This window comes from Nannobrachium achirus (assembly GCF_963921795.1).
Source record: "Nannobrachium achirus genome assembly, chromosome: 18".
Classification (NCBI taxonomy): domain Eukaryota; kingdom Metazoa; phylum Chordata; class Actinopteri; order Myctophiformes; family Myctophidae; genus Nannobrachium; species Nannobrachium achirus.
In genome coordinates this window covers 17333001-17359453 of record NC_137825.1, presented here as the reverse complement: position 1 = coordinate 17359453, position 26453 = coordinate 17333001, and the positions used below count along the sequence as shown (strand labels likewise).

At 39.2% G+C, this 26453-nt stretch overlaps 1 protein-coding gene across 1 annotated transcript; it reads right to left on the bottom strand.

Moving 5' to 3' along the window:
• Positions 1-10625: 10625 nt before the first annotated feature.
• LOC308302925 (endoplasmic reticulum protein SC65-like) lies at positions 10626-17369 on the bottom strand (the record flags this gene model as incomplete). The annotated part of the gene is made up of 7 exons (XM_080747243.1): positions 10626-10796; positions 10946-11029; positions 11340-11485; positions 11869-11997; positions 12125-12296; positions 13949-14098; positions 16902-17369. 7 exons carry the CDS (start codon positions 17367-17369, stop codon positions 10626-10628), a joined length of 1320 nt encoding a protein of 439 aa, XP_080603369.1.
• Positions 17370-26453: the final 9084 nt, after the last annotated feature.

The following is a 26453-nucleotide window of genomic DNA, read 5'->3' as shown; positions in this document are numbered from 1 at the left end:
TTCAAAGACAACTTGTCTAGCATCTTTTTTTTTATGTTAAAGAAGTAGTTCACCTCCAAAATGACTTTTGTTCTATTGATTACTCATGCCATGGAGACTTGAGTTCAGTAATATTTGTTTGTATTTTTTGCATTCCTGAGACAAAAGTGTGATGATAGTAAATGTACCCCCATTGATTCCGGTTGGGGACCCAAATGCATTTGGGTCCCCATCCGGAATCAATGGGGGTAAATGTACTGTAATGAAATTATTGTCTTAGGAATGCCACTAAAACACAAAAATATTATTGAACTCAAGTCTCCATGGCATGAGTAATCAATAGAAAAAAAGTCATTTTGGGGGTGAACTACTCCTTTAAAGGGATATTTCACTTTGAAAAAAAAAAAAAACCTTTTTGACATTTTATCGTCTAATCAGAACTTTTATGAACGCCCTGGACAGATTTTAATTTGCTTGATTCAGTATTTAGATAGAATGTTACCAGGCCCTCCTCCTCCTCCAGGTACCCTCATTATGTTTTCTGGTGACTCATACTACCCTCCTAATATGTGAGCCGGACGTGTTTTTTCGATAACGTTTTTAATTTATTTGTAATAATTTCTATTGTATTATTATTCTTTTTTTCTTCATTTTACCAAAGAATTATTACAAATAAATGAAAAAACATCATTACTAGAGCTCCTGGTAGGATAGAAAACCATCAGTACTAGAGCTCCTGGTAGGATAGAAACCCATTAGTACTTCTAGAGGTCCTGGTAGGAGATAAAACCATCAGTACTAGAGGTCCTGGTAGGAGATAAAACCATCAGTACTAGAGGTCCTGGTAGGAGATAAAACCATCAGTACTAGAGGTCCTGGTAGGATAGAAACCCATCAGTACTTCTAGAGGTCCTGGTAGGAGATAAAACCATCAGTACTAGAGGTTCACAGCACCAACATTCCGTTTTCCTCCCAATTTCAATACACTTACAACCACATCCATCCAGACTTCATCTGCATCTCTTCAACACCAGCTGAAATTAAATGTAAAATCCTATTTTGTTCCGTGATATCTATCAAATATGGATGACACCCACGCTGAACCCTTCCTTCACATGTAATTATCGTCGTTGTCGGGTGAAAACCTTGTATGTCCAAAACCGTTCGTTTTGCATTTATCATTTTAAAAATGATTTAAACTAGTGAAAACAGCCGATCTACGAGCACACGACGCCTCGCACCGCGAGGCGTTGTGTGCTTGTAGAACTGCTGTTTTCACTACTTTTGTGCGACGGCCTTGTATGATGAAGCAGGGCTTTACTTTGCGAAAGAACAAATTTGAAACTTGGAGATACGAGGTTTCCACCCGACAACGACATTATGTTGGTCCCCTTTTCTCACCCCCCCACAATGTTTCAGCTGGGAAGTACAGTAGCTGATATCTTCAGTGTGGTATTTGTTTTTATGATGTATTTGTTTTTGTTTTATAGCACAACAAGCGTTTTTTTTTCCTCCCCCTTTGTAATTTTGATTTAATGAGAGGAAATAAATGGGTGAATATTTTGAAGACATTTTGGGATTATTTGAAAGGTTTTATGACATACATAAGACTACTGATTGTGGCAAAATAAGGGTTGTGAACATTCTTCACTGTACTTTACTCAATTTTTTTTTTCTTTCCTCTTCTACCTCTTCCTGTCGCCTACACCAGTGGTTCCCAAAACTTTTCAGATCATGACCCAAAAGAGGAATCAGACATTTGCCCCAGGACCCAAGCTAGTGAATAGGCAGATCTACAAGCTCTCAACGCGTCGCTTCGTGCTGCGTCGTGAGCTTGTAGATCGGCTATTTTCACTACTTCATAGATATTTGTTGTTTTCTAATTTATCAAATTTCTTAGTCTTTTCTTTATTAATGGAATTATGTAAAAAGAATATTGGATTTCTTTCATCATGAAAATCTTAGTTTTTTTTTAATTGTTTTGAAATAATAATAATTAAAAACTAAATATAGGAAGCAAAAAATTAAGGGACCCACAAAAATGTGATCCGACTGTGCAATATATCGGAAATATATCGATATTGAGGTATCAACATGCAAGGTATACATATCGACAAAGACAGCTTGAAATGAGGTATTGGTGTACAGTATGTGTCAAATTAATTAACAGACACACTATGCATGCACGTAGCACATGCAAAAGAACTGTCCATCTGTAATCAGGTGTGATTATTTCCATAAAACCCACCTAACCCTTCTGTGTACTGTGCAGTGTGCATGCATGGATATGCTATTCATTATCTGGGTTAGGCAGGCAGTGGACCTAAAGCAGAAAAACATTAAAAAAAAAACTATATAATGCAATTGTTTTTAATATTGTGAGTAATATCGATATCGAGGTATTCAACAACGTTATCGAATATCGAAGGTTTTCCATATCGCCCAGCCTTAATCCCGACCCAGTGCTTGGGAACCTGTGGCCAACACTGTCATCTACAGTAACCTTCATTCTTCTTTGCCTTCCAGATCTGGTGGAGGATGACTTTTATCTGTCCGTTTCCTCGCCTGTCTTCCTTCTACTGTGTCATCTCTGATGTCTTCCGTCTTCTTTTGGAATGACAAGGACCCTCTTCTTCTCTCCTTTTTCTCTTTTCCAGTCTCCAATAAAAGTAGCAGATCTACAAGCTCCCAAGACGTGCCGCGTTAGGACGTGTTGTGAGCTTGTAGATTTGTGTAGAGGGGAGAAAAATGAGCTCACCAAGTTATCAACCCCTGGAGGGCTCTCTGGCTAATGAAGTATAGCATTTAAATTGTTTTGGTTTAGCTCTTTTCATTCTAACACGATGAGCGGACACCTCAATGTAAAATTAGCTTATTTGGTCCAAAAATGTATATATTTAAATATACATGATTAGAACATGATTGAACATTTGGCAATTAAGGTCTAATATTTCTACAATTGCTACAAATTGCTACACAACCTGTATATCCAATCATTTGGGGCATAAATAAGAAGTTGAAGGGTAAAATATAAGTCTGATAATGATGCACCGTGCATTTTCACATCATCATTTCACTTAACATAACTTTTTTCAAATGTTTTATTTTTTGGACAAAATAGGACATTTTACATCAAGGTGCGCACCAGGGGTGTTGCACCAAATTCTGGGCCCTGGGTACAAGGATTCACTGCGTTATTTTGAACTATTTCAAAACTGTAACTTAACTATTATCTCTTAACTATTGACAAATAGCAGATATACAAGCTCACAGCGCGGCACCGAGTGTACCGCTGCGAACTTGTAGATCTGCTATTTTTGAAAAATCGTGAAAATTTGTGCAAGCCTTTGAATATTTCAAATCCCTTCTAAGGTTTTTTTTAAAAACCTATGTTTCTATGTCAGTGGTGCTCAAACCTTTTCATGTGAAGGACACCCAAAATGATATGTATTTGGCCACGGACCCCCATCTCAAAATATTTAGTTCCAGGGACCACCCCCCCAGAAGCGAAATGTGAGTTACAAATGTTCGCATAAAAAAATACATATTCAAAGATTTGCACACATTTTCACGACTTCTCAAAAATAGCAGATCTACGAGCTCGCAGCGCGGCACTCGGTGCCGCGCTGTGAGCTTGTATATCTGCTATTTTTCAATAGCTACAGCATGAAATAATCAAGGCCCCTCCTCCACCTTGGGCCCCAGTAACTCAGTCCCACTTTTCCCCCCCTTGTGACACCCCCGGTGCCCACTCTTCTACATCCCTTGCATTCCCACTGTGGTTACCATTGAACAGTTGCTTCTCTGCCCTTGTGTGACTGTTATTACGCATTACCCCTTTAACTGACTGCTTTTGCTTGTATTGAGAAAATAGGTCTCTGTGTCCTTTTTAACCTTAAATGAGCTTATGGGGAGCTAATGAAAAACCCTAATACACAGTTAATATGGGAACTGACAATGTATAAAAAAACAATTAGGATGTATCAGTAAACTAAATGGCTCTTATTCAAGTAGTTCTACAGTGTAGGCAAATGTCTAGAGGTGTACAATAATTGCACCGATTAGTGAAGTATCAGAAGGATTGTGTTGGTGTGCTCAAAGCACACGGTTGGCCTTTACATTCCATAGGAATAGCCATAGTTTTATCTCTTTATGCTGCCTTTCTATCTTGCACAGTAGTACATCCTTAATATTCCAATATCCCATCATCATATGCATTAACGTAAGAATGTATATCTTGCGAGGAAGCGATTGCTTGTTCTGCCCCTGTGCTGATGTTTTCTGTACACGGAGGCTCTAGCTTAGTTTAGACGATTGCACATACACAAAGAGATTATTCCATCCCACTGTATGATATGTAATTCATAGACAGAGTATGCATACGAGTATGCTGAATATGGGTGCTGTTGTATATAGTATATCATCCAGATTGACTCATTTTAGACCACCGGTTCTCAGCATCTGGTCCGGCGACCACCTGGGGCCTCAGATGCACCCTTATACGGGTCTGCAACTCCCAAGAGTTCGGACCCTTTGGTGGGGACCCGGACCAGATGTGGAGAACCATAGATTTTTAGACAGAGGGGACTCACTGCCCACCTTGAATGGAAGCACAAGTGTAGAAGGGTGGAACTGGCCAGCCTTCTGCATGGCACTCTGCCAGTCAGCGAATGAATGCTCCTCCAGGGAGAAGCGAGTGCATTAAGCCTGATTTATACTTTGTTACAGTATGACTGTGTATAAATTAAGCAGTATAAAGAATGATTTTTCGCCTAGAACAGAACATAGAACAGGTGCCGCCCCAGCCCATAGGAAAACGGTTACACGTCGGCACTTCCGACCACCTTTTACCGAGGTCCCTAACCCTAACCTCAGTTAACCCATTCAGAACGGGTACACTATATTGTGCATCATTATTTTATGCTTTAACTATTGAAAAATAGCAGATATACAAGCTCACAGCGCGGCACCGAGTGCCGCGCTGTGAGCTTGTAGATCTGCTATTTTTGAAAAATCGTGAAAATTAGAATTTTGACCCGATTCTATAAGTGTCTTTTGAATCCTTCTAAGGTTTTTTGAAAATCCTATGTTTCTATGTCAGCAATCTGGCTATAGCCATCGTCAAAGAAAAGGTCCTTTTCACTTAACTGGAGCTCAGTTAGTCTGTTCTTGAGAGACTACTATTCTCAAACCTTTTCATGTGAAGGACCCCCAAAATGATATTTATTTGGCCACGGACCCCCATCTCAAAATGGCGACCACCAGTCCCCTTGGAAAACTTGTAGTGACGAATATCACCCTCCCCGCCCAGCTTCACTCCCCTCGAACCCCCAACCTCCTGATTCTAAGTATGCTTGGTGAAATACTTTTAATAATCATTTTATAAAGGGTCAATATATTCCTTAAATTAATTGTGTTTCTTCTATAGCTTATCTTAAAATAAAAATGAATGCTACAGAGAGAACTTTTGGCCAAAAGTTCAGGCAACGTTTGTTATGCATAGTTTATATTTGTCGCATACTGGTGTCACACGTCAAAAATAGCAAATCCACGTTGAGATCTGCTATTTTCTACTCGTGACACCTGAGCACAACTAGGTATAAATCAGGCTTTACATTTACCGTCAGTCTGTGATGACAAATTGTACGAATGCAGGATTTTTACTAGCGTGAATGAATGAACTCAACATGGTTGAGACTTAAGGCAGGAGGTGGGCAGTATCATATTGTATTGTAAATACGTATATACTAGTGCATAAAAAAAGCATTTTCCTATAGCCTAATATACTGTAAAGGCCTTTATCTTTACTGAATGTCTGCCTTCTGTGGCTCAGGTCCATGTGGACATCTTTATCTTTGCTTTTTGATTGTTTAGTTTAGCAAATGCTGTTATTGTTCTTAATTAGACAGAGGCGATAGTGCATGCATGCTCGTCCACTCTCCACTGGACAAATGGGATTCAACAGGAAATAGATTGTTCTTAATTAGGCCCTCTGTCTGGATTCTAGATCTGTCTGGTCGAAATTACAAATTGCATTGCATTTTCTTGAGCACAAAATAGTTGGTTTTAACTTAACAGTAGAACAAGGGGCAAAACACCTTCCTTGCATAAGGTTCGCTGTATACCTGTTTACATCTATGAGGCAGCAATGATGGGGTTTGCAACATAATAATGGGGTAGCTGCCTAACAAGAGTTTTGGCTGGGTGACAAAATTATTACATTTTTTGGTGGGGAAAGCAATACTTTTTCTTTTATCTCCCCAATTTTGTTCTCATGCCAATATTACATTTAACTAACATACTGTAACCAAATAATGAATTGGACAAACACAACTAAATAATTGTCGAATTGTACAAAAGTTTGTGGCAGGAGTAGATTGAGGATTTTGAAATAATCCAAACGTATGAATTACTTTCTGTGAACCCTTGTACTGACTGTATAATATTGCCGTTGCCCCCAGAACATATAAGTAGGGATTGGGCTTTCCTCGTACATGTTTAAACTCCTGTGCATTCCCAGAAATAAGACACATAAGGCTGATTTCACTGGTAAACTATTGATTTCCTCTTCTACCACTGCCACAAAACCACCTCTTCTCAGGATGTTCCAGTGTTTAGTTTTTGTTTGCTACCTTCATAATGTGTACATACAGTAGTATGAAGCTATAGATTATTCTCCCTCCATCTTATGAAGGCGTTGCATACCGAAAGTAGCAGATCTACAAGCTCACACAGCGTGTCGCATCGTTCACCCTAACGCCTTGTGAACTTGTAGATCGGCTATTTATGGCATGCAACACCGCCATGCGATGACATATAAACCAGCCGTAACTAGAGCCTGGGTAAAGTGTCTATCACTGAATAATCGTCTAAAGTAAAACTGATATTAATTACATTTGACCAAATGCTGCATGTGTCAGTCTGTCCATTCTGAATGGTTATTCTATCCCTTAATTATTATTAGTTAGTTGTTCTTTCGTATTATTTTTATAAACTTGAACCCCAGCACATACTGTAGGCCTATGTGTATTATTGACAGGCTTGAGTGAGTAAAATGTGAAATATGCACATGTGTATTTGTACATAGAATGAAACAGTCCTGTATATGCTTTAAGCAGATATTATAAATATAAGTACTATTCAGACTGGATTGAAAGCCAGGAAATACCACTGTACTTTATTTAAATGTACCCATCCACAACAGCCTGTCATGACTTTGCAAAGAGTTAACCGAGAATCGGGTTTCCAGATCACTTGGGTTGGGATGTTGTCAAATGAATTAACTATAATGTTTTGGCAGAGATTTCTGACCAAATTAATGATAATAATAATAATAATTAGAAAGGTGCAATTCTTGGAAAGTGCAAGTGGTTGCACAGACGCGATTCGCGAGGAATCCACGTATTGTTTTTTAGTTTTTTATTGCTGCTATAGGCAACACACAACTTAGAATCTTCCCCAAGCAAATTATTAATAGTGTGGTTGCTATAGTGTACCAACCACACTAACAATAATTTGTTCGGGGAAGATTTTAAGTTATGACAGAGGACTATACAATTGCATATCAAAGCTTATGACAACTAACAATGGTGAGCAATTCCTACAGAGCAGTGTGAACTGAATGTAGCTTCTGATTTACATTTTGCTGGTATTTGATGATGAGAATAAGACGATGAGAAACAGACAGTCGATGAAGTTACCGACTTTGAGTTTAACCCTGAACATCATAAAGCTTTTATGCTTTGCGAGCTACCCCTAAATTCATCCTCATGGCGTAATTTCATGATATCAGCTTAACCACTTAACCCCAGCATCCCTGCTGGGGGGGACATTTTGCCAAAAATTGTAGATCGGCTAGTTTTAGAAAAAAGATTTTTTTGTAGGCGGACAAAAGCGGTCCAAGTAACGATGCGACTCAGGTCAGTTTTTACTAAGAATAGTGGGTTTAAAGTGGTTACAAATATTAGATTTTATTGCTATTGTGTATGTACACACTGATCTGATTCTGAGGTTATTGCTTGTTTGTTGGGAATTGATTATGGCTGAGAAATACGTTTTTCATGTTAACAGTTAGCTTGTTTGCAAATTCTGGAGCCAATTATGTTGTAAAGCTTTGAACATCTGTATACTACAGGTTAGGTGCATGGGCACTAGGGACATCTGGGCACCTCGATGTAAAATTGCCTATTTTGTCCAAAATGTAAAAATGTTGAAAAATGTCTAAGTAATGTAAAGTATACATGATTTGAACATGAACAGAACATCATTATCAGACTTAACCTTCAACTTCTTGTTTATGCCCCAAGTGACTGGATATACAGGTGTTGTAGCAATTGTAGAAATATTAGACCTTAATTGTCAATTGTTTAAGCATGTTTTAATCTTGTATACTTTACTTAAAAGCATTTTCCAAGAAATAGCCAATTTAACAACAAGGTGCCCACTCTTCCTTGGTGCCCACCTATATCGTGTTACCCTTGAGTCCTACAGTATCTCTGGTACCACGTGCATAATATTATGTCTTATGATTGGCTTCATTTTATTTTTTTAAACCATGAAATCTATGAGCCGAGAGGAGAAAATATTTAAACTGAAGTGTGAGAATTAAAATTAAAATGTGAAATACTTGCCTCTTTGTGTCATTTAAAGTAAATACCAGTGGAAATGAGTCACTGTTCATAATCCTAGTGAGTAGAAGGTAGGCTGTTCAATGGAGTGGGTTATAACTTTAAGGTGCTATAGTTTTTTAATAAAGAAGTGTTAAATAGGTCTTTATTGAGAGTGTCTGTTCAGAGACAAGAGTCACTCCAGCTCTTCAGTAAACAGCTTATTTTCAGGTTGGAATACATATTTTATCGACCCCGTTATTTTTCAGTGAACCTACCCACACAAGTGGCGTCAGATGCACGTTCACACCTCGCTTGCCGCTACGATATGGCACTGAAAAAATCCAGCAGCCGGTGTGTGTGTTCACTAGTCCTTTTGGAGACTACGGCACAGTATCTGTCTATGGTCTGTTAAAACTGATTCCCAGAACGCAGTTCAAAACAAAACCTCCAACATAGCAACAGAATGTATTGACTTTTAAATAAATAAAATAAATAATTTTATGGTGCCTGCTTCATTTTGGCACAAATATCATGGAAAGACCCATCTAAAAATAGTGTTTAAGGAAGTTGTCAACCCCTAAAAAGAAACATGTGTCTGTTAGAAACATTAGTTGTTTATCATTAAGGTTTTATGCACTTTTTTTCAAATGTATAACAATCTTTAAGAAATAGCATATGTACAAGCTCACAATGCATCGCAACACACTGAGCTTGTAGATCGCCTATTTTCAAATGGCCGGAATGCATATAGGGCTGAAGTGATTAATGTATGTTTGGAGTAGAAGTAAAAGTATTGGAAATTGAAAATGCAAAGTAAAGTACAAATACATCAAAATTGTAAAAACAAAAGTACAGTAGGCTACTTGAGTAAATGTAGGCTACTTAGTACTTAGTTACTTTCCACCACTGCTATCCGGACAGTTTCAGCATGATTTGCCGAGATTTAATTGGAGATGTCCCCCAGCCATGGGGATGTCTGCCATCACTCCAAATCAGTGGAGCTCATTGGCAATTGGTTTGTGATGCTCAAATTAGAGTTTTCACCGGGGGCCTGAAAACGAAGGCCCTAACTGCGCCCTAACTGGCTAATTAGCTTTCAGTTTAGGCCAGTGTTGTTTTTGACAGCAAATTTTGATTACATTTTAGTCATAGTCTTTTGACTAAAATGTCATTTAGTTTAGTCACCTGAAAAGTATTAGTTTTAGTCTAGTTTTAGTCAACTAAATATCATAAGATTTTAGGCGACTAAATCTACAGTTGATTTAGTCAACTGAAATGTATTCTGGCAGCCCTTGATGGCATCGTAATGACTGATTTTACACTTGGTTGTGTGCTGAAAATAGCCGATCTACAAGCTCGTCTACAAGCTCAAGCTTGTAGATCGGCTATTTTCAGCACGCAACACCTGAGAGCAACCAAACATAAAATGACTCTCTTCTCCACTAACGTCCCTCCCCAACGTTTTAATCTTTAGTTAGTTTTTTTTTATTTAGTTTTTATTTTGTTGACGAAATTGTCAATATATTTATTCTTAGTTTTAGTCATCAAGCTTAGTTTTTATTTAGTTTTCGTCAGTGAAAAAAAACACAGTCGACAAAAATTTTTCGTCTTAGTTTTAGTCAACGAAATCAACACTGGTTTAGGCCAATCCCGGCCCAAAATGTCAGGTAGGGTTGAGTTCGGGCAGCATTTGAGAACTCTAGCTCAAATAGGCTCTGTGCATGACAGCAGTTCCCCTTTCCAGAAGGCAGCATCCCTGTGTCCTGCTCCGGGTCAGTTTCTCATAGCTTCATTTGATTGGCTCGTCAGCAGATTTGAAAAACACACCCGTTTCCAGATCAGGAAATGGGAATGCCACCTTCTGGAAAATGCACAGAGCCTCTTACATTTGAAAACCACAAAGTCTCTCTCTCCGGAAATCATGACTTGGTTACACCAACTGTCGATTCTGCTCAAGAAGGACATTTCTTTCTTCTGGGGTTTTCTTCTTTTTTTTGGTGTGTGTGTGTGTGTCTTTACAGTTTCACATGAATTAGTTTAAGGTCCCCTTGCTGTAATTCGTGCATCCGAATCCCCAGCGTCTCCTTTGCCCTTCGGCTGTGACCACTTTATAGCGTAGATGGACTCTTCGTAGTCTCCTGGACCCTCAAACTCAACATCGGGTGACTCTGCGGCCCCCATCGCAGCTTCCTCTGGACCAAAGAAATCCTGGAAAACATCCAAAACAAGGTATTTGGTCTTTGGAAACATTATTTTCAGTTGATTTATTGATTGATTGATTGGTTGTTTGATTGATTGATTGAAGAATCTATTAGAAGTTTGCATAGGAAAAGGTACAGTCCAATATGTACTCTTACCTCGTCATCCAACCGTAAGTAGCTTTCAGCAAACGCTAGCGTCTGTCTCAATGTGGTAGTCTGGTTGTAGTACTTAACAGCCTCCTATTCAAACAGACACAAATGAATACACAAATAATGTTTGACATTACAGTCACACTACTGTTCAATCGTCTCTTATCGTGTAGCCTAATTTCTGTCTCCAGCAACATTAACTCAAACTCTTTTAGGAAAGGTCCCTTTAACCAGCAACAGGCCTGACACATGACACAATGTAGCAGTGTACACTGATCATGATACTGACATGGTACTGACCATATAGTACACTGCTAGATAGGCCTATTTATATGCACAGATAATACCAAGTCAAGTGTTTGGTTTTGGAATAGACGGCGGTATCAGGACTTCCTCTCACCGTTCTGGGTTTGAAGTGGGTTGGATTTAGACCCCACTGTTGCTCATAGGCCTGATAGTACTGTAGGTTTTTAGTCATGACCTGGTCCTCGGGTTCAAAGAGCTGGTAGCTGGAGGCACAGGGCACTGCACTGCTACCACGATTTGCTGCTCAGAGAGGACACAACACACATCACTGTTCTGCCTGCTACTTTTACACTAATGCCAAATGTATAAGAAAATGTGTTACAGTGCAATTAATGATTCGCTTGTAGAGTTGTTCTTGTCACAAGTGACACCATTCGCAGTATAGCTGTGAGCTTAACTCTTGCAGCGTTTATGAAACTGGCTCTGCTCTAAAAATGTTGTTACTTCTCTACTGAAGTTGGTCTTTGGCTGAGACCCTTTCAGAGATTTTTGTGTCCCAAATTGGGCCCCATTCAATCAAGTTGGGAAGTATATTAGAAAGCGTTAATAAGAGCAATACATTGATATCATGGATATCAAGGAATAGGTTATAGCTTTCAACGATGAATCAGTGGTATACTTACATTTATAATAAGCATATTGCAGGTAATGGTAAATTGTGGCTATGAATTTCTCCACAAAGTAGCCACCAACATTAGGCATCAGCTTCTCCTCACATCCCACCTTGCACCTTAACGCTTCAATATATGCATCTGTGGAAACAGCAGAGATCCTCTTAATCTTTATTTTTTTACACCCAATACAACTCCTAAAAATAGTGAAAATAACAGATGTACAAAATCACGCCTTGCAAACCACAGCTGTACTGTGCATACTCACCTGCCAAGACTGAGTAAAGGTCGCTGGCTGGTGGCAGGCGAGCGGTGATCTCACATTCGGCCTGACACATAGCATGCTCTTCAAGCGATTGTCTCAGAGCTTTCTCCATGTGTTCCACACCGCCGCTGTAGTCTTCTGAACCGATGAGTTTCACCGCATTCAGGAAGGTGATCTAGGAAGGAAATCAGTAACGCTGTCAGAAGCAGTGTTCATTTTGTCGACAAAAAATGTTTGTCGACAGCCTTTTTTACTGACCGAAACAAAATAAAAACTAAGACTAAAAAGCTTTGATGACTATAACTAAGACTAAATATATTGACTTTTGTCAACCAATAAAAACTAGACTAAAAGGTTGGGGAGGGACTAGTGGAGAATACATCCAGTAAAACTAAATAGACAAGTAATTTTATGTTTGCTTGTGCTCGGGCGTTGTGCTCTGAAAATAGCCGATCTACAAGCTCACAGATCGGCTATTTTCATCATGGAACCAAGAGTCTGGCATTACGACGCCATCAAGGCCTGCCAAAAAGATTTTTTCTTTGACCAAAAATAAAACGAAAACATTACAGATGACTAAAATATGACAAATTAAATTACATTTTATTCAAAAGACTATGACTAAAACTAAATTAACAGCCACGCTTTGACCTGACTGAAGGTAAATCCCACCTAGTCTCAGGCTTTAGCGTAGAATATGCTGGAGCCAGGTCCTTTCACCCTGTTCTTCCTTGCAGAAAACGCAAACATCCTCTTCATGAATACCCTTCATTGTCCAGAGAATGAACGTTGTCATGTCAAACCTCACAGGAATGTCAGTTCACAGGAACTGTGATGTAGGCAACCTTTAACCACATGGTGCCCAGTTCAAATATTGTGATTCTTTTGGGGGTCAAGACCTGAAAAGATTGAGAACCACTGCCCTAGGGGACCCTGACCATCTAAGACCCAATAGGAGGCCCTGGGGCCAATTGCGGCCCATGGGGACTACTGTCTGGCCCACACCAACCCCAGTAATAATGGTGGTATAAGAGCAGCAACAACACTAGTATATCGTTGTCAGCTGGAAATCTCGTATCTCCAAATATGTACGTTCTTTCGCAAATCATACAAGCCCGTCGCAAAAAAGTAGTGAAAACAGCAGATCCTACAGATCGGCTGTTTTCACTAGTTTAAATAATTAAAAAAATTATAAATTCAAAACGAACGGTTTTGCACATACAAGATTTTCACCCGACAACGACGATATCTGAACTGTCGCTGGAGTAGCAGGAACGCCGCCGTCGCCCCCTGCAATGTTGTGGCCCTCGGCTTGGTACCCTAGACATAATTCGGCCCTTGGGGGAAAACTAATTGGGGAACCCTGATCTAAGAGGTTCGGCAGGTCATTTAGGTCTTTTTAATTTCAAGGACCCCCACTTTGTCATGCTTTCAGGCCATTACTGTATTCAAAAGGATTCCATTTTGTACACTCTCGGAGTTAACCGACCACATTCTCCCATGTATCTCTGCGGTTGCACGTGACCATTGGCAGCCAATAGCATCCTCTGGTGCCTTTACAATCTATGATGGCAACACCCATGCGACGGCTCTTGCTGGCATGCCAAGGACCCATATTGTGTCATTTGCGCTGCATAGAAACCAATGGCTTCGCTTTGTCCATATCTTTTATACAGTCTATGGTTGTTATACCTTTCCATCCGGGAGACACCTGTCTCATTAGTTGTGCTATACTTATATCAACATAATTCATATAAAAGGTTTTCAGAAAACCTCAGATCAAAGCCGTGTGGGCTGTGACAACATCCTTAGCCCTCTTTCTCTCACCTCGTACGCTGGTGCCTCCAGGTCAGTGAGGTAGCCGTCCAGGTCATACTGGGTGTGGTAATGTTCTATGAGCTGTTTGATCTCCTGGTCTCCAGGGTTCTTCTGGAGGTACGTGTGGGCACACGGGACGGCCTTCTGCAGGTCATTCAGCTGTGGGGACAAAACCAGACAGAAGGGTTTTAACCACACGGATCCTATAGCGTCCCCACTACGGGCATGTTAATGATAGGTGAACACTCTGTGAAAATAGGATTGTGGGGGCAAAGGCATTTTTCGGCAAAAGGAAGGGGCAAAGTATGGACCCCTGATTGACCACGGTCAACAAAGTATATAGGGTTCATCATTAACCGGAGTCCTTTGTAATGTATATATATATATATACTTAAAACTGGTCAAACTAGGTTGTGCTGCTATGATGATGAGCAAATTTGCGAATGTAATTGTACTGCTAATGTGGTAATGCAGGGGTTCTCAAACTTTTTTAGGATGTGACCCCCAAAATAAACATATATGAACTGGGGACCCGCCCCCTGACAAGCACTTGGAATTGTAAGTATTACATTTAATGTGACTCGGTTCCACAGATAAATATTGTGAAAATAGCAGATCACAACGCCTTGCAGTGCGAGGGCTTGTGCGCATGAAGATCTGCTATTTTCATAATGTTCGCCTCTTGCTTACTTCATATTTAACAGTTTGGCCAGTTTGGTATTAAAACGGTCTTGAAAGTCCTGAAATTGTCACTTTATTAATGTGCAGATACCCTGTATACACTTATGTAGGTTTGTTTACCGTTGAGTGAGACATTTTTTTTTTTACATTAAGCTAATCATCTGGGGACCCCACACAATAATTTGGGGACCCCCCTTTGGGCCTCGACCCCAAGTTTGAGAACCACTGCACTGTGTAAATGTAATGGAAATGCAAGTAAAGGGATATCCCTATGGGCCCGGGGGAGATGCTAGAGCAGGGCTACTCAACTTAAGATGGCTCAGGGGCCACTCAGCAAAATACAAAAAGTACAAGGGCCGCAAGCTAAAAATGGTGGTCCTATTTTGGACAATGATTTTGTAACACACTACATGGGTGGTCTAAAAATTAAGGAAACACAGAATACAGCCACATTTCCATCTACTATAAGGCCAAACCTCATTGAACAAAAATATTGTCATGGAGTGACAATATTCTTTTGGAACAAACAAAATTGTTTGTTGTATAAAACTAAAAAGAATAAAAAATCCTTGCGGTTTTGGAGAGAAACTGGAAAATTACTACAGAAATGATTTGTCCACACTGAAAGTAGACAAATCATATTTTATTAGTACGACCATGACGGGCCGCATAGACATGCTGCAGAGGCTGCATGCGGCCCACGGGCCACAGGTTGAATAGCGTTGTGCTAGACTTTTGAGGCCTTCAGGCTGAGGCAGTGAGTCACTCTGCTACATTAGCTACACATAGAAATCTATGAATGTAGAAGTTTTTGTATTATTGTTCCCGTCAAGCTGAATGGTCGAAGGCCTGAGACTCTATGTTAGGGTCAACAGACCGGTTGAAAGAGCACCACCAATGGTGCTATTGTGTTAAGAGTGTGTTGCTTCTGTTTGTAGAGCAGACAGAAGCTGTGAGAAGGAAGGCTATACAAACAAGCAAGTGTTTACATTGTGGTGAGAGAATTCACAAAGATGTCAAATAAATCAAAACTACAGTGTAGCTGTTACACACACTCACCTGCTATGCCCATTCTCATTCGCTAACAAGGTAATGCATACAAAATGTACAGTAAATCAGATGGTCTCTCCAGTCATCTCCCTTCATTCACATTCACTAACCAGGTAACAGTACACATACGCCCTCAATCTAAATGGTTCATCATGCTGTATACTGAATTTACTGTAGAACAAGAGTATACTTTTCATGCTCATTATTGGTATCAGCTCTGTTACAGCAGTTGTATGTTAGCTACCTCCCTAGCCTCTTCCTTTGGTGAAGTTAAATGTATGATTTCTGTCTTCTGTGGGTTGTAGCTGTGTATCTTAACTTATGCGTGAAGGAATACATATTTAAATGTTTGTCCTGTGGATTGAATGTAAATCTGTATATTAATGTATGCCATTAAAGGGTTCATGGTATGCAATAAAATAACTATCTTATGCTCTGCTTCTGGAGGGCTTGATCTCAGATATTCTGTAGATAATCTGTAGAAGGCCTATCTATCACATGAGCACTGAATTCAATAGCATTGCAATAATTATTCAATGATTATTCCTGACGAAAGTAAGTAACTGAAATAGTATGACATTTTCTCTGATGGTGAATAATCTTCATATTTTTTACCTCTCACCTCCTCATTTAACCCTAAATATTAGGCCTATACTCGAAAATATTATTCTAGTGAAAGGCTTGGTGGTAGAGAGGAAAAGGAGAGGCTTTCTGGGAATTAGGCTAATAATTACTTAATAATCACAGACTAACAGTCCAGTTTAATGTAAAATGGATATTTGGAAATCCAACACAATACACAATAGAGGGTATGCGCGGTGACATCATCATCATACCCGGAAGTTATGCGGGAGCGCCTACGAGTGGCAAAAAACTACTTTCTGGCCTTGACAGCCCATACATCCAAACAGAAAAGTCCTATCTGATTGCATTAAACAACTTTAAACGACTTTAAACTCACTTTGCCACTCGATTTGCCCTTGACTTCATGCATGCGCATACCCTCTATAAATAAATGAAACTGATTATTGATATGTTGATGAAGATTAAATAATGAGTGATGTTAATAGAGGTTTATACAGTATGAACCGAGAGCCGAATCCAGACGCCTGGTATTTTCGTCATGCTCTTTCTTATAGGCCTAACTTGCAAAAATATTGAATTAATGATATTAAATTGTTTAATATTTACCTAATAAAGTAATTGTCTGAATGTTTGAAACCATCCATACCTGGGCGTAGGCGAAGTAGAGATATCGATAGGGGGATCTTTTATTATCAAAGTCGTCCAAAACCTCTGCCCTTGGATAAGGTAAGGACAGCGCAGGGAAGTGTTCCCTGCACTTCTTCAGACAGGACGCTCTCGTCAGCACGCTCCTGTAAACCCGCTCGGACCAGTCTCCCTCAAACAACAGGGCTCCTTCTTCGCAACTCTTATTGCAGTGGCGCGCACAATATCTCACAGAGTCTCTCAGGAGCCGACGCAAGCGCAGGCTCACTTCCATAGATCGAATGGATTCTGTCCAGTTCCCAGCGGCATACTGCTCCAGGGCCAGTCCATAGGCGGCGTTAATGGGCACGAGGTCTTCTTTGGGGAAATTCCTGAAATTATAGCCCTCGTACTGCGCGTCCAGCACGGCGACGAGCGCAAAACCGAGCACGGCTACACATAGGTGTCCTTTTACGCACACAGCAACCATGGTGAAGCCAGGAGAATACACACCTCAATGTTTCAGTGCATTCTGTGGACTGGTGGTCTGGTGAAGCGTTTAGGGGTCTGGGGGATTTGAGGAATTTACCATGTTGTAGGTTTGTCTCCGGTTTCAAAGGCAGTGCTGTTATGCACAGCTGTCAGTGAGTCTTTATTTGGAGCACACACACACACACACACACACACACACACACACACACACACACACATGCTTTGAGACCCCAAACATGCTTATCAGTTATTCATTATATGTGAAAATCCTATGACGTCTATCACATCTGACATACATACAATCCCTTTTATGCCCATACATGGAGATCATGTCTGAACCAGCCACACAGATATGGGCTGTCTTCCTCCATATATGGGCATTCCCATATGACGTCCTATTAGATATGGGCTTAATATTGATGACATCAGGGATCTCCATATATGGGCATAAAAGGGATTCTGTTAGAGTGGTTCCCATGACATCACAACATACGATCATTTTATGCCCATACATGGATATCCCTGCTCTGAGTATCTGACATCACTGTGATGTCAACCTGTGATGTCACAGTGATGTGTCAGAGGAACCACAGTGTCAGGCGTTATCCCTGCTCTGAGTATCTGACATCATGATGTCACATGTAATGTCACAGTGATGTGTCAGGGGAACCACAGTGTCCGGCGTGAGACACACAGACAGACAGAGATACAGTCAAGCTGTGACCGTTCACATGCTAAACTGCGACCTATGGTCGCAAACATTACTTTCTCCTCAGCGTTCTTGGTGACATCACCTCCTCAGCCAGGAAGTCCACAAGGCACAAGCTGGTATAAACGGACTGTGTCATTTCTTGTTTTTTGTGGTGTGTCAACTGTATCCATGGATTGCAGTCTTGGGTGTTATACTGACATCTTGTGGTGTTGAGGTGGTGGGATTGGGTTGCATTTGGCATTTGCACCCTTAAAAGGCTAACATACAAAAGAACACCTAAACAGTACTAAGAGACTGAGTGATCAAGTGGTTTACTGATCAGCACATTGATTCCATGTTCAAGTGGTTTACTGATCAGCACATTGATTCCATGTTCAAGTCCCTATATAGGCTATATTCTTAATATAGATCAATGCAGTAGGTCTATTCAACTTAGAATTACTAACTGAAGGCTAACATGTTACAAAAGAATGCCTGAAAAGTACTAAGAGACATATTTAAGTGTTTGAGTGAAGGTAGAGTGGTCCAATGCTCCAACAAGTTTGTGTACAGTCCATACACAAAGCTGCTAGGAGCGTCACAACCATGAGCCAGTAGGCTACATTTAAAGATGTATGAGTTGTCCTGAATAACTGTACAAGCACAGAGGGGCACCACCATGATTTTCACATTTAATTTTTTTTCTTGTTATTTGATCTTCCCATTGTCTCTTCTAGCCCAAAAACCCATTCATTAACTTTAAGCTTTGCCTATCACTTCACTTCAGTGATTTTCTGAACTACATGTCTGAAGCAAGGGTACTCTTTTGAGATTGGGCTCTTGTTTATGTAACAAAGTGGCCCATTTCCTATTGGGCCCCCTCAGGAAGAGGGTAGTACTTTTTGGGAGGCTATATTCTATTGAGGCTATATATATATATATATATGAGGTGGAACCATGAGGTAAAGTGTTACTAAAATTGGCTTAAATTGGATTGACGCCATAAGGTTGTCATCACGGCACCATACATATCCTTCTGTGTAATTCTAATTATAGCCTAAAGACAGTACCCCGTTGTCAATAAAGGAATTTTAACATCTGAATGATAATATTTTGCATCAAGCATTTGGTGAAGTATTGGATCTAGATGCTTTGTTTACAGATGGTTGTAGGTTCAAAACCAACAATTAGAACTTGCCAATTTTTCCCTGTCTCTACCTGTACCTAAACTTTCAATGCATAATGCCAATAGAACAAGTTTGTACTTTCTTGTCTTATATAGATGAAGCTATGGGTTCAAATCCAGTGAGAAACATTTTCCAAGCACTGCACCAAACATGTACTATACCTGCACCTAATCTTATAATGAATATCACAGAGGAGAAGTGTTGCTGTGTGAGTTCTGGTGGTGGAATGGTTAAGGAAAGAGCTTTTAATACATGAGGTCATGGGATCAACTCCAGTAAGGAATGTTTTTGAAATTGGTACTAGTGAAAATTGCCAAGAAATAACATTACTTGCAAATCACAATGGTGTAATAGTTAAAATATACCTTGACTGTAGAAGGTCACTGGTTAACATCCAGCAAATAACATTTTCCAAATTTGTTCCTGTCTCTTCTACCTAAACTTTCAATGAGTAGCCTAAATAGCACAGAGGAGAACCAGTATAATCTGAGTATTAGTGGCGTAGTGGTTAAGCTGTGTGCCAATTGGCCTTAAGGTCATGGGTTCATCTCCTGTAAGGGATATTTTCAAATGTGGTACTTGGTTGTAACACACATACAAATAATGTAGTGAAGAAATAACATGACTTGCAAATCACAATGGTGTTAGTGGATAAGATATATCTCTTGACTGTAAGTTACTGGTTAGAATCCAGCAAATGACATTTTCCAAGTTTGTTCCTTTCTCTTCTACCTGTACCTAAACTTTCAATGACGCCAATAGAACAAAATAAGCATGTGAACCATGGTGGTGCAGTGGTTAAGATAAACGCCTTGAAGTGAGAGACTATGAGGTTACTGGTTCAAATCCAACAAATAACATTTTCCAAGTTTGTTCTTTTCTCTTCTACCTGTACCTAAACTTTCAATGAGTAAATAGCACAGAGGAAACATACATCTCAAGTATTGGTGGTGCAGTGGTTAAGATTTGTGCCCAATGGTCATGAGGACAGGGGTTCAACTCCAGTAAGCAATGTTTTCAAAATTGGTACTTGATTCTAATACACATACCAAATAATTTAGTGAAAATTGCCAAGAAATAACATTACTTGCAAATCACAGTGGTATAGTGGTTAAAATATAGCTCTTGACTGTAGAGGGTTGCTGGTTCAAATCCAGCAAATAACATTTTCCAAGTTTGTTCCTTTCTCTTCTACCTGTACCTAAACTTTCAATGAGTAAATAGCACAAAGGAAACCCACATAGGTCAAGTATTGGTGGTACAGTGGTTAAGGTGTGTGCCCAATGGTTGTAAGGTGATAGGTTCAACTCCAGAAAGCAATGTTTTCAAAATTGGTACTTGATTCTAATACACATACCAAATAATTTACTGAAAATTAACCGAAACTAACATTACCATCTCAATGGTGTAGTGGTTAAAATATAGCTCTTGACTGTAGAGGGTTACTGCTTCAAATCCAGCAATTAACATTGTCCAAGTTTGTTCCTTTCTCTTCTACCCGTTCCTAAACCTTCTCTTCTACCTGTTTAGTAAACTTTCTCTTCTACTTGTTCCTCAAGTATTGGTGGTGCAGTGGTTAAGCTTTGTGCCCAATGGTCCTGAGGTCATAGGTTCAACTCCAGTAAGCAATGTTTTCAAAATTGGTACTTGATTCTAATACACATACCAACTAATTTAGTGAAAATTAACAAAAAACAACATTACTTACATCTCTATGGTATAGTGGTTAGAATACAGCTCTTGACTGTAGAGGGTTACTGGTTCAAATCCAGCAAATAACATTTTCCAAGTTTGTTCCTTTTTCTTCTACCCGTTCCTAAACGTTCTCTTCTAGCTGTTTCCTGAACTTCTTCTTCTTCAAGTATTGGTGGTGCAGTGGTTAAGCTTTGTGCCCAATGGTCCTGAGGTCATAGGTTCAACTCCAGTAAGCAATGTTTTCAAAATTGGTACTTGATTCTAATACACATACCAAATAATTTACTGAAAATTAACCGAAACTAACATTACCATCTCAATGGTGTAGTGGTTAAAATATAGCTCTTGACTGTAGAGGGTTACTGCTTCAAATCCAGCAATTAACATTGTCCAAGTTTGTTCCTTTCTCTTCTACCCGTTCCTAAACCTTCTCTTCTACCTGTTTAGTAAACTTTCTCTTCTACTTGTTCCTCAAGTATTGGTGGTGCAGTGGTTAAGCTTTGTGCCCAATCGTCCTGAGGTCATAGGTTCAACTCCAGTAAGCAATGTTTTCAAAATTGGTACTTGATTCTAATACACATACCAAATAATTTAGTGAAAATTAACAAAAAACAACATTACTTACATCTCTATGGTATAGTGGTTAGAATACAGCTCTTGACTGTAGAGGGTTACTGGTTCAAATCCAGCAAATAACATTTTCCAAGTTTGTTCCTTTTTCTTCTACCCGTTCCTAAACGTTCTCTTCTAGCTGTTTCCTGAACTTCTTCTTCTTCAAGTATTGGTGGTGCAGTGGTTAAGCTTTGTGCCCAATGGTCCTGAGGTCATAGGTTCAACTCCAGTAAGCAATGTTTTCAAAATTGGTACTTGATTCTAATACACATACCAAATAATTTAGTTAATATTGCCAAGAGATAACACCACTTGCAAATCACAATGGTGTAGTGGTTAAGATATATCCCTTGACTGCAGAAGGTTACAAGTTCAAATCCCACTAAAACAATTTTCCAAGTTTCTTCCTTTCTCTTCTACCTGTACCTAAACTTTTAATGACGCCAATAGAACAAAATAAGCATGTGAACCATGGTGGTGCAGTGGTTAAGATAAACGCCTTGAAGTGAGAGACTATGAGGTTACTGGTTCAAATCCAACAAATAACATTTTCCAAGTTTGTTCTTTTCTCTTCTACCTGTACCTAAACTTTCAATGAGTAAATAGCACAGAGGAAACACACATCTCAAGTATTGGTGGTGCAGTGGTTAAGATTTGTGCCTCAATGGTCATGAGGACAGGGGTTCAACTCCAGTAAGCAATGTTTTCAAAATTGGTACTTGATTCTAATACACATACCAAATAATTTAGTTAATATTGCCAAGAGATAACATCACTTGCAAATCACAATGGTGTAGTGGTTAAGATATATCCCTTGACTGCAGAAGGTTACAAGTTCAAATCCCACTAAAACAATTTTCCAAGTTTCTTCCTTTCTCTTCTACCTGTACCTAAACTTTTAATGACGCCAATAGAACAAAATAAGCATGTGAACCATGGTGGTGCAGTGGTTAAGATAAACGCCTTGAAGTGAGAGACTATGAGGTTACTGGTTCAAATCCAACAAATAACATTTTCCAAGTTTGTTCTTTTCTCTTCTACCTGTACCTAAACTTTCAATGAGTAAATAGCACAGAGGAAACACACATCTCAAGTATTGGTGGTGCAGTGGTTAAGATTTGTGCCCAATGGTCATGAGGACAGGGGTTCAACTCCAGTAAGCAATGTTTTCAAAATTGGTACTTGATTCTAATACACATACCAAATAATTTAGTGAAAATTGCCAAGAAATAACATTACTTGCAAATCACAGTGGTATAGTGGTTAAAATATAGCTCTTGACTGTAGAGGGTTGCTGGTTCAAATCCAGCAAATAACATTTTCCAAGTTTGTTCCTTTCTCTTCTACCTGTACCTAAACTTTCAATGAGTAAATAGCACAAAGGAAACCCACATAGGTCAAGTATTGGTGGTACAGTGGTTAAGGTGTGTGCCCAATGGTTGTAAGGTGATAGGTTCAACTCCAGAAAGCAATGTTTTCAAAATTGGTACTTGATTCTAATACACATACCAAATAATTTACTGAAAATTAACCGAAACTAACATTACCATCTCAATGGTGTAGTGGTTAAAATATAGCTCTTGACTGTAGAGGGTTACTGCTTCAAATCCAGCAATTAACATTGTCCAAGTTTGTTCCTTTCTCTTCTACCCGTTCCTAAACCTTCTCTTCTACCTGTTTAGTAAACTTTCTCTTCTACTTGTTCCTCAAGTATTGGTGGTGCAGTGGTTAAGCTTTGTGCCCAATGGTCCTGAGGTCATAGGTTCAACTCCAGTAAGCAATGTTTTCAAAATTGGTACTTGATTCTAATACACATACCAACTAATTTAGTGAAAATTAACAAAAAACAACATTACTTACATCTCTATGGTATAGTGGTTAGAATACAGCTCTTGACTGTAGAGGGTTACTGGTTCAAATCCAGCAAATAACATTTTCCAAGTTTGTTCCTTTTTCTTCTACCCGTTCCTAAACGTTCTCTTCTAGCTGTTTCCTGAACTTCTTCTTCTTCAAGTATTGGTGGTGCAGTGGTTAAGCTTTGTGCCCAATGGTCCTGAGGTCATAGGTTCAACTCCAGTAAGCAATGTTTTCAAAATTGGTACTTGATTCTAATACACATACCAAATAATTTAGTTCATATTGCCAAGAGATAACATCACTTGCAAATCACAATGGTGTAGTGGTTAAGATATATCCCTTGACTGCAGAAGGTTACAAGTTCAAATCCCACTAAAACAATTTTCCAAGTTTCTTCCTTTCTCTTCTACCTGTACCTAAACTTTTAATGACGCCAATAGAACAAAATAAGCATGTGAACCATGGTGGTGCAGTGGTTAAGATAAACGCCTTGAAGTGAGAGACTATGAGGTTACTGGTTCAAATCCAACAAATAACATTTTCCAAGTTTGTTCTTTTCTCTTCTACCTGTACCTAAACTTTCAATGAGTAAATAGCACAGAGGAAACACACATCTCAAGTATTGGTGGTGCAGTGGTTAAGATTTGTGCCTCAATGGTCATGAGGACAGGGGTTCAACTCCAGTAAGCAATGTTTTCAAAATTGGTACTTGATTCTAATACACATACCAAATAATTTAGTTAATATTGCCAAGAGATAACATCATTTGCAAATCACAATGGTGTAGTGGTTAAGATATATCCCTTGACTGCAGAAGGTTACAAGTTCAAATCCCACTAAAACAATTTTCCAAGTTTCTTCCTTTCTCTTCTACCTGTACCTAAACTTTCAATGACGCCAATAGAACAAAATAAGCATGTGAACCATGGTGGTGCAGTGGTTAAGATAAACGCCTTGAAGTGAGAGACTATGAGGTTACTGGTTCAAATCCAACAAATAACATTTTCCAAGTTTGTTCTTTTCTCTTCTACCTGTACCTAAACTTTCAATGAGTAAATAGCACAGAGGAAACACACATCTCAAGTATTGGTGGTGCAGTGGTTAAGATTTGTGCCTCAATGGTCATGAGGACAGGGGTTCAACTCCAGTAAGCAATGTTTTCAAAATTGGTACTTGATTCTAATACACATACCAAATAATTTAGTTAATATTGCCAAGAGATAACATCATTTGCAAATCACAATGGTGTAGTGGTTAAGATATATCCCTTGACTGCAGAAGGTTACAAGTTCAAATCCCACTAAAACAATTTTCCAAGTTTCTTCCTTTCTCTTCTACCTGTACCTAAACTTTCAATGACGCCAATAGAACAAAATAAGCATGTGAACCATGGTGGTGCAGTGGTTAAGATAAACGCCTTGAAGTGAGAGACTATGGGGTTACTGGTTCAAATCCAACAAATAACATTTTCCAAGTTTGTTCCTGTCTCTTCTACCTGTACCTCAATGAATAACGCCAATAGAACAGGATAAGTTATGTGAAACACGGTGGCGCAGTGGTTAAGATGAACGCCTTGGAGCGAAAGACTATGAGTTCAAAACTCACCAATGGCAAATGAGAGAGTTCAAAAGATGATGAAAACACAAGTGCGGAAGGTGTATATCGAAAGATGGTGAACAGTGAATGCCAAACATGTTGAAAATACAATGGTGTCAGAAAAAGTTCGAAAGACGGGCGGAACTATGACTACAAAGTGAACGGCAAAGGCAGAACCATGTATACCGACCGAGTGAATGCCAAAGATGTTGAAAATACAATAGTGACAGAAAAAGTTCGCAAAGTTCGCAAAAGTTCGCAACTGTGATTACAGAGTGAACAGCATGTGCAGAACCATCCCTACCGAGTGAACAGCAAAGTCCTAGATAACAGGAAACAAAGTACAGCATCGCAAAGTTGACAGAGGAAATGACCAGATACCGGTGAACAAGGAGGAGAAAATGAAAAACTTGTTTTGCTAAAAGAAAAAACTTTTTTTTAAGCCCCTCCTCTCAGAGGCGGGCTAAATCCATTTCCTTGCCTCATAATCAACAAAATTTAGACTTTTCCCCAACCAGGATTCAAACCCCCAACCTTCTGTTCCTGAATCATGTGCTTTACCCCTACACCACCACTACTGGCACACTAATGTATACTTTTAGGTCATATTTGAGGTCGAAGAGAGAGCTGACATACTAAAATATACAAGTATTCAAATATTTAAAAATGTGCACATATTTGGGTAATTTGATTAGGTTTAGACAACCACCAAAATAATTCAAATTATTTTCTAATGAAACCCTTTTTTAACATTTATTTAGGTCTTCATAAAAATTATTAGTGGCTGTAAAATGTACCTTAAACAGTGTGGTATTACACCCATAAATAGCTTGTCTCTGATAAGCAGAAAACTCCCAGGGCATGAAGCATATCAAATCAGTGAACAATTATAACCTGAGGCCTATACTGTAGTTTTATTTTAAGCATTTTGTCAGTTTGACTTTAGATTAGACCAACCAATACAGCAAAGACTAGGTCATCAAAAACTATATTTAGACCCAATCGACTTATAATCGAGAACTAAGACTTAATTGTTTTTCTTATACGTCAACTAATTGACAGCAAGATATTACAATATTGTTTACAATTATCTAATATCAGGCCTGTTTACAGGTCACCCCAGTAAATAACTTTCTATCACAGCACCCCTGAATTACAATAGCACCTTTTATGTAATATTAACGGTACGCAAATATGTAAATCCTTCTCCCTTAAAGTACAGCATGTGTCAGGAGAAAGAGAATAACTTTTATACCTGGCGTTTAACCACTTACTTGAACACCAACGTTCTGGGTGGAACATTCACCAAATATAGACAATCTACAAGCTCCCAAAGCACCACAATGTGACAGGTAACGGTTTTCCATTCCGACATACAGTATCCCCATTCCGACACAACAGGTTAGCATTCACCAGCGTCCCAACGGTGTTGTGAGCTTGTAAA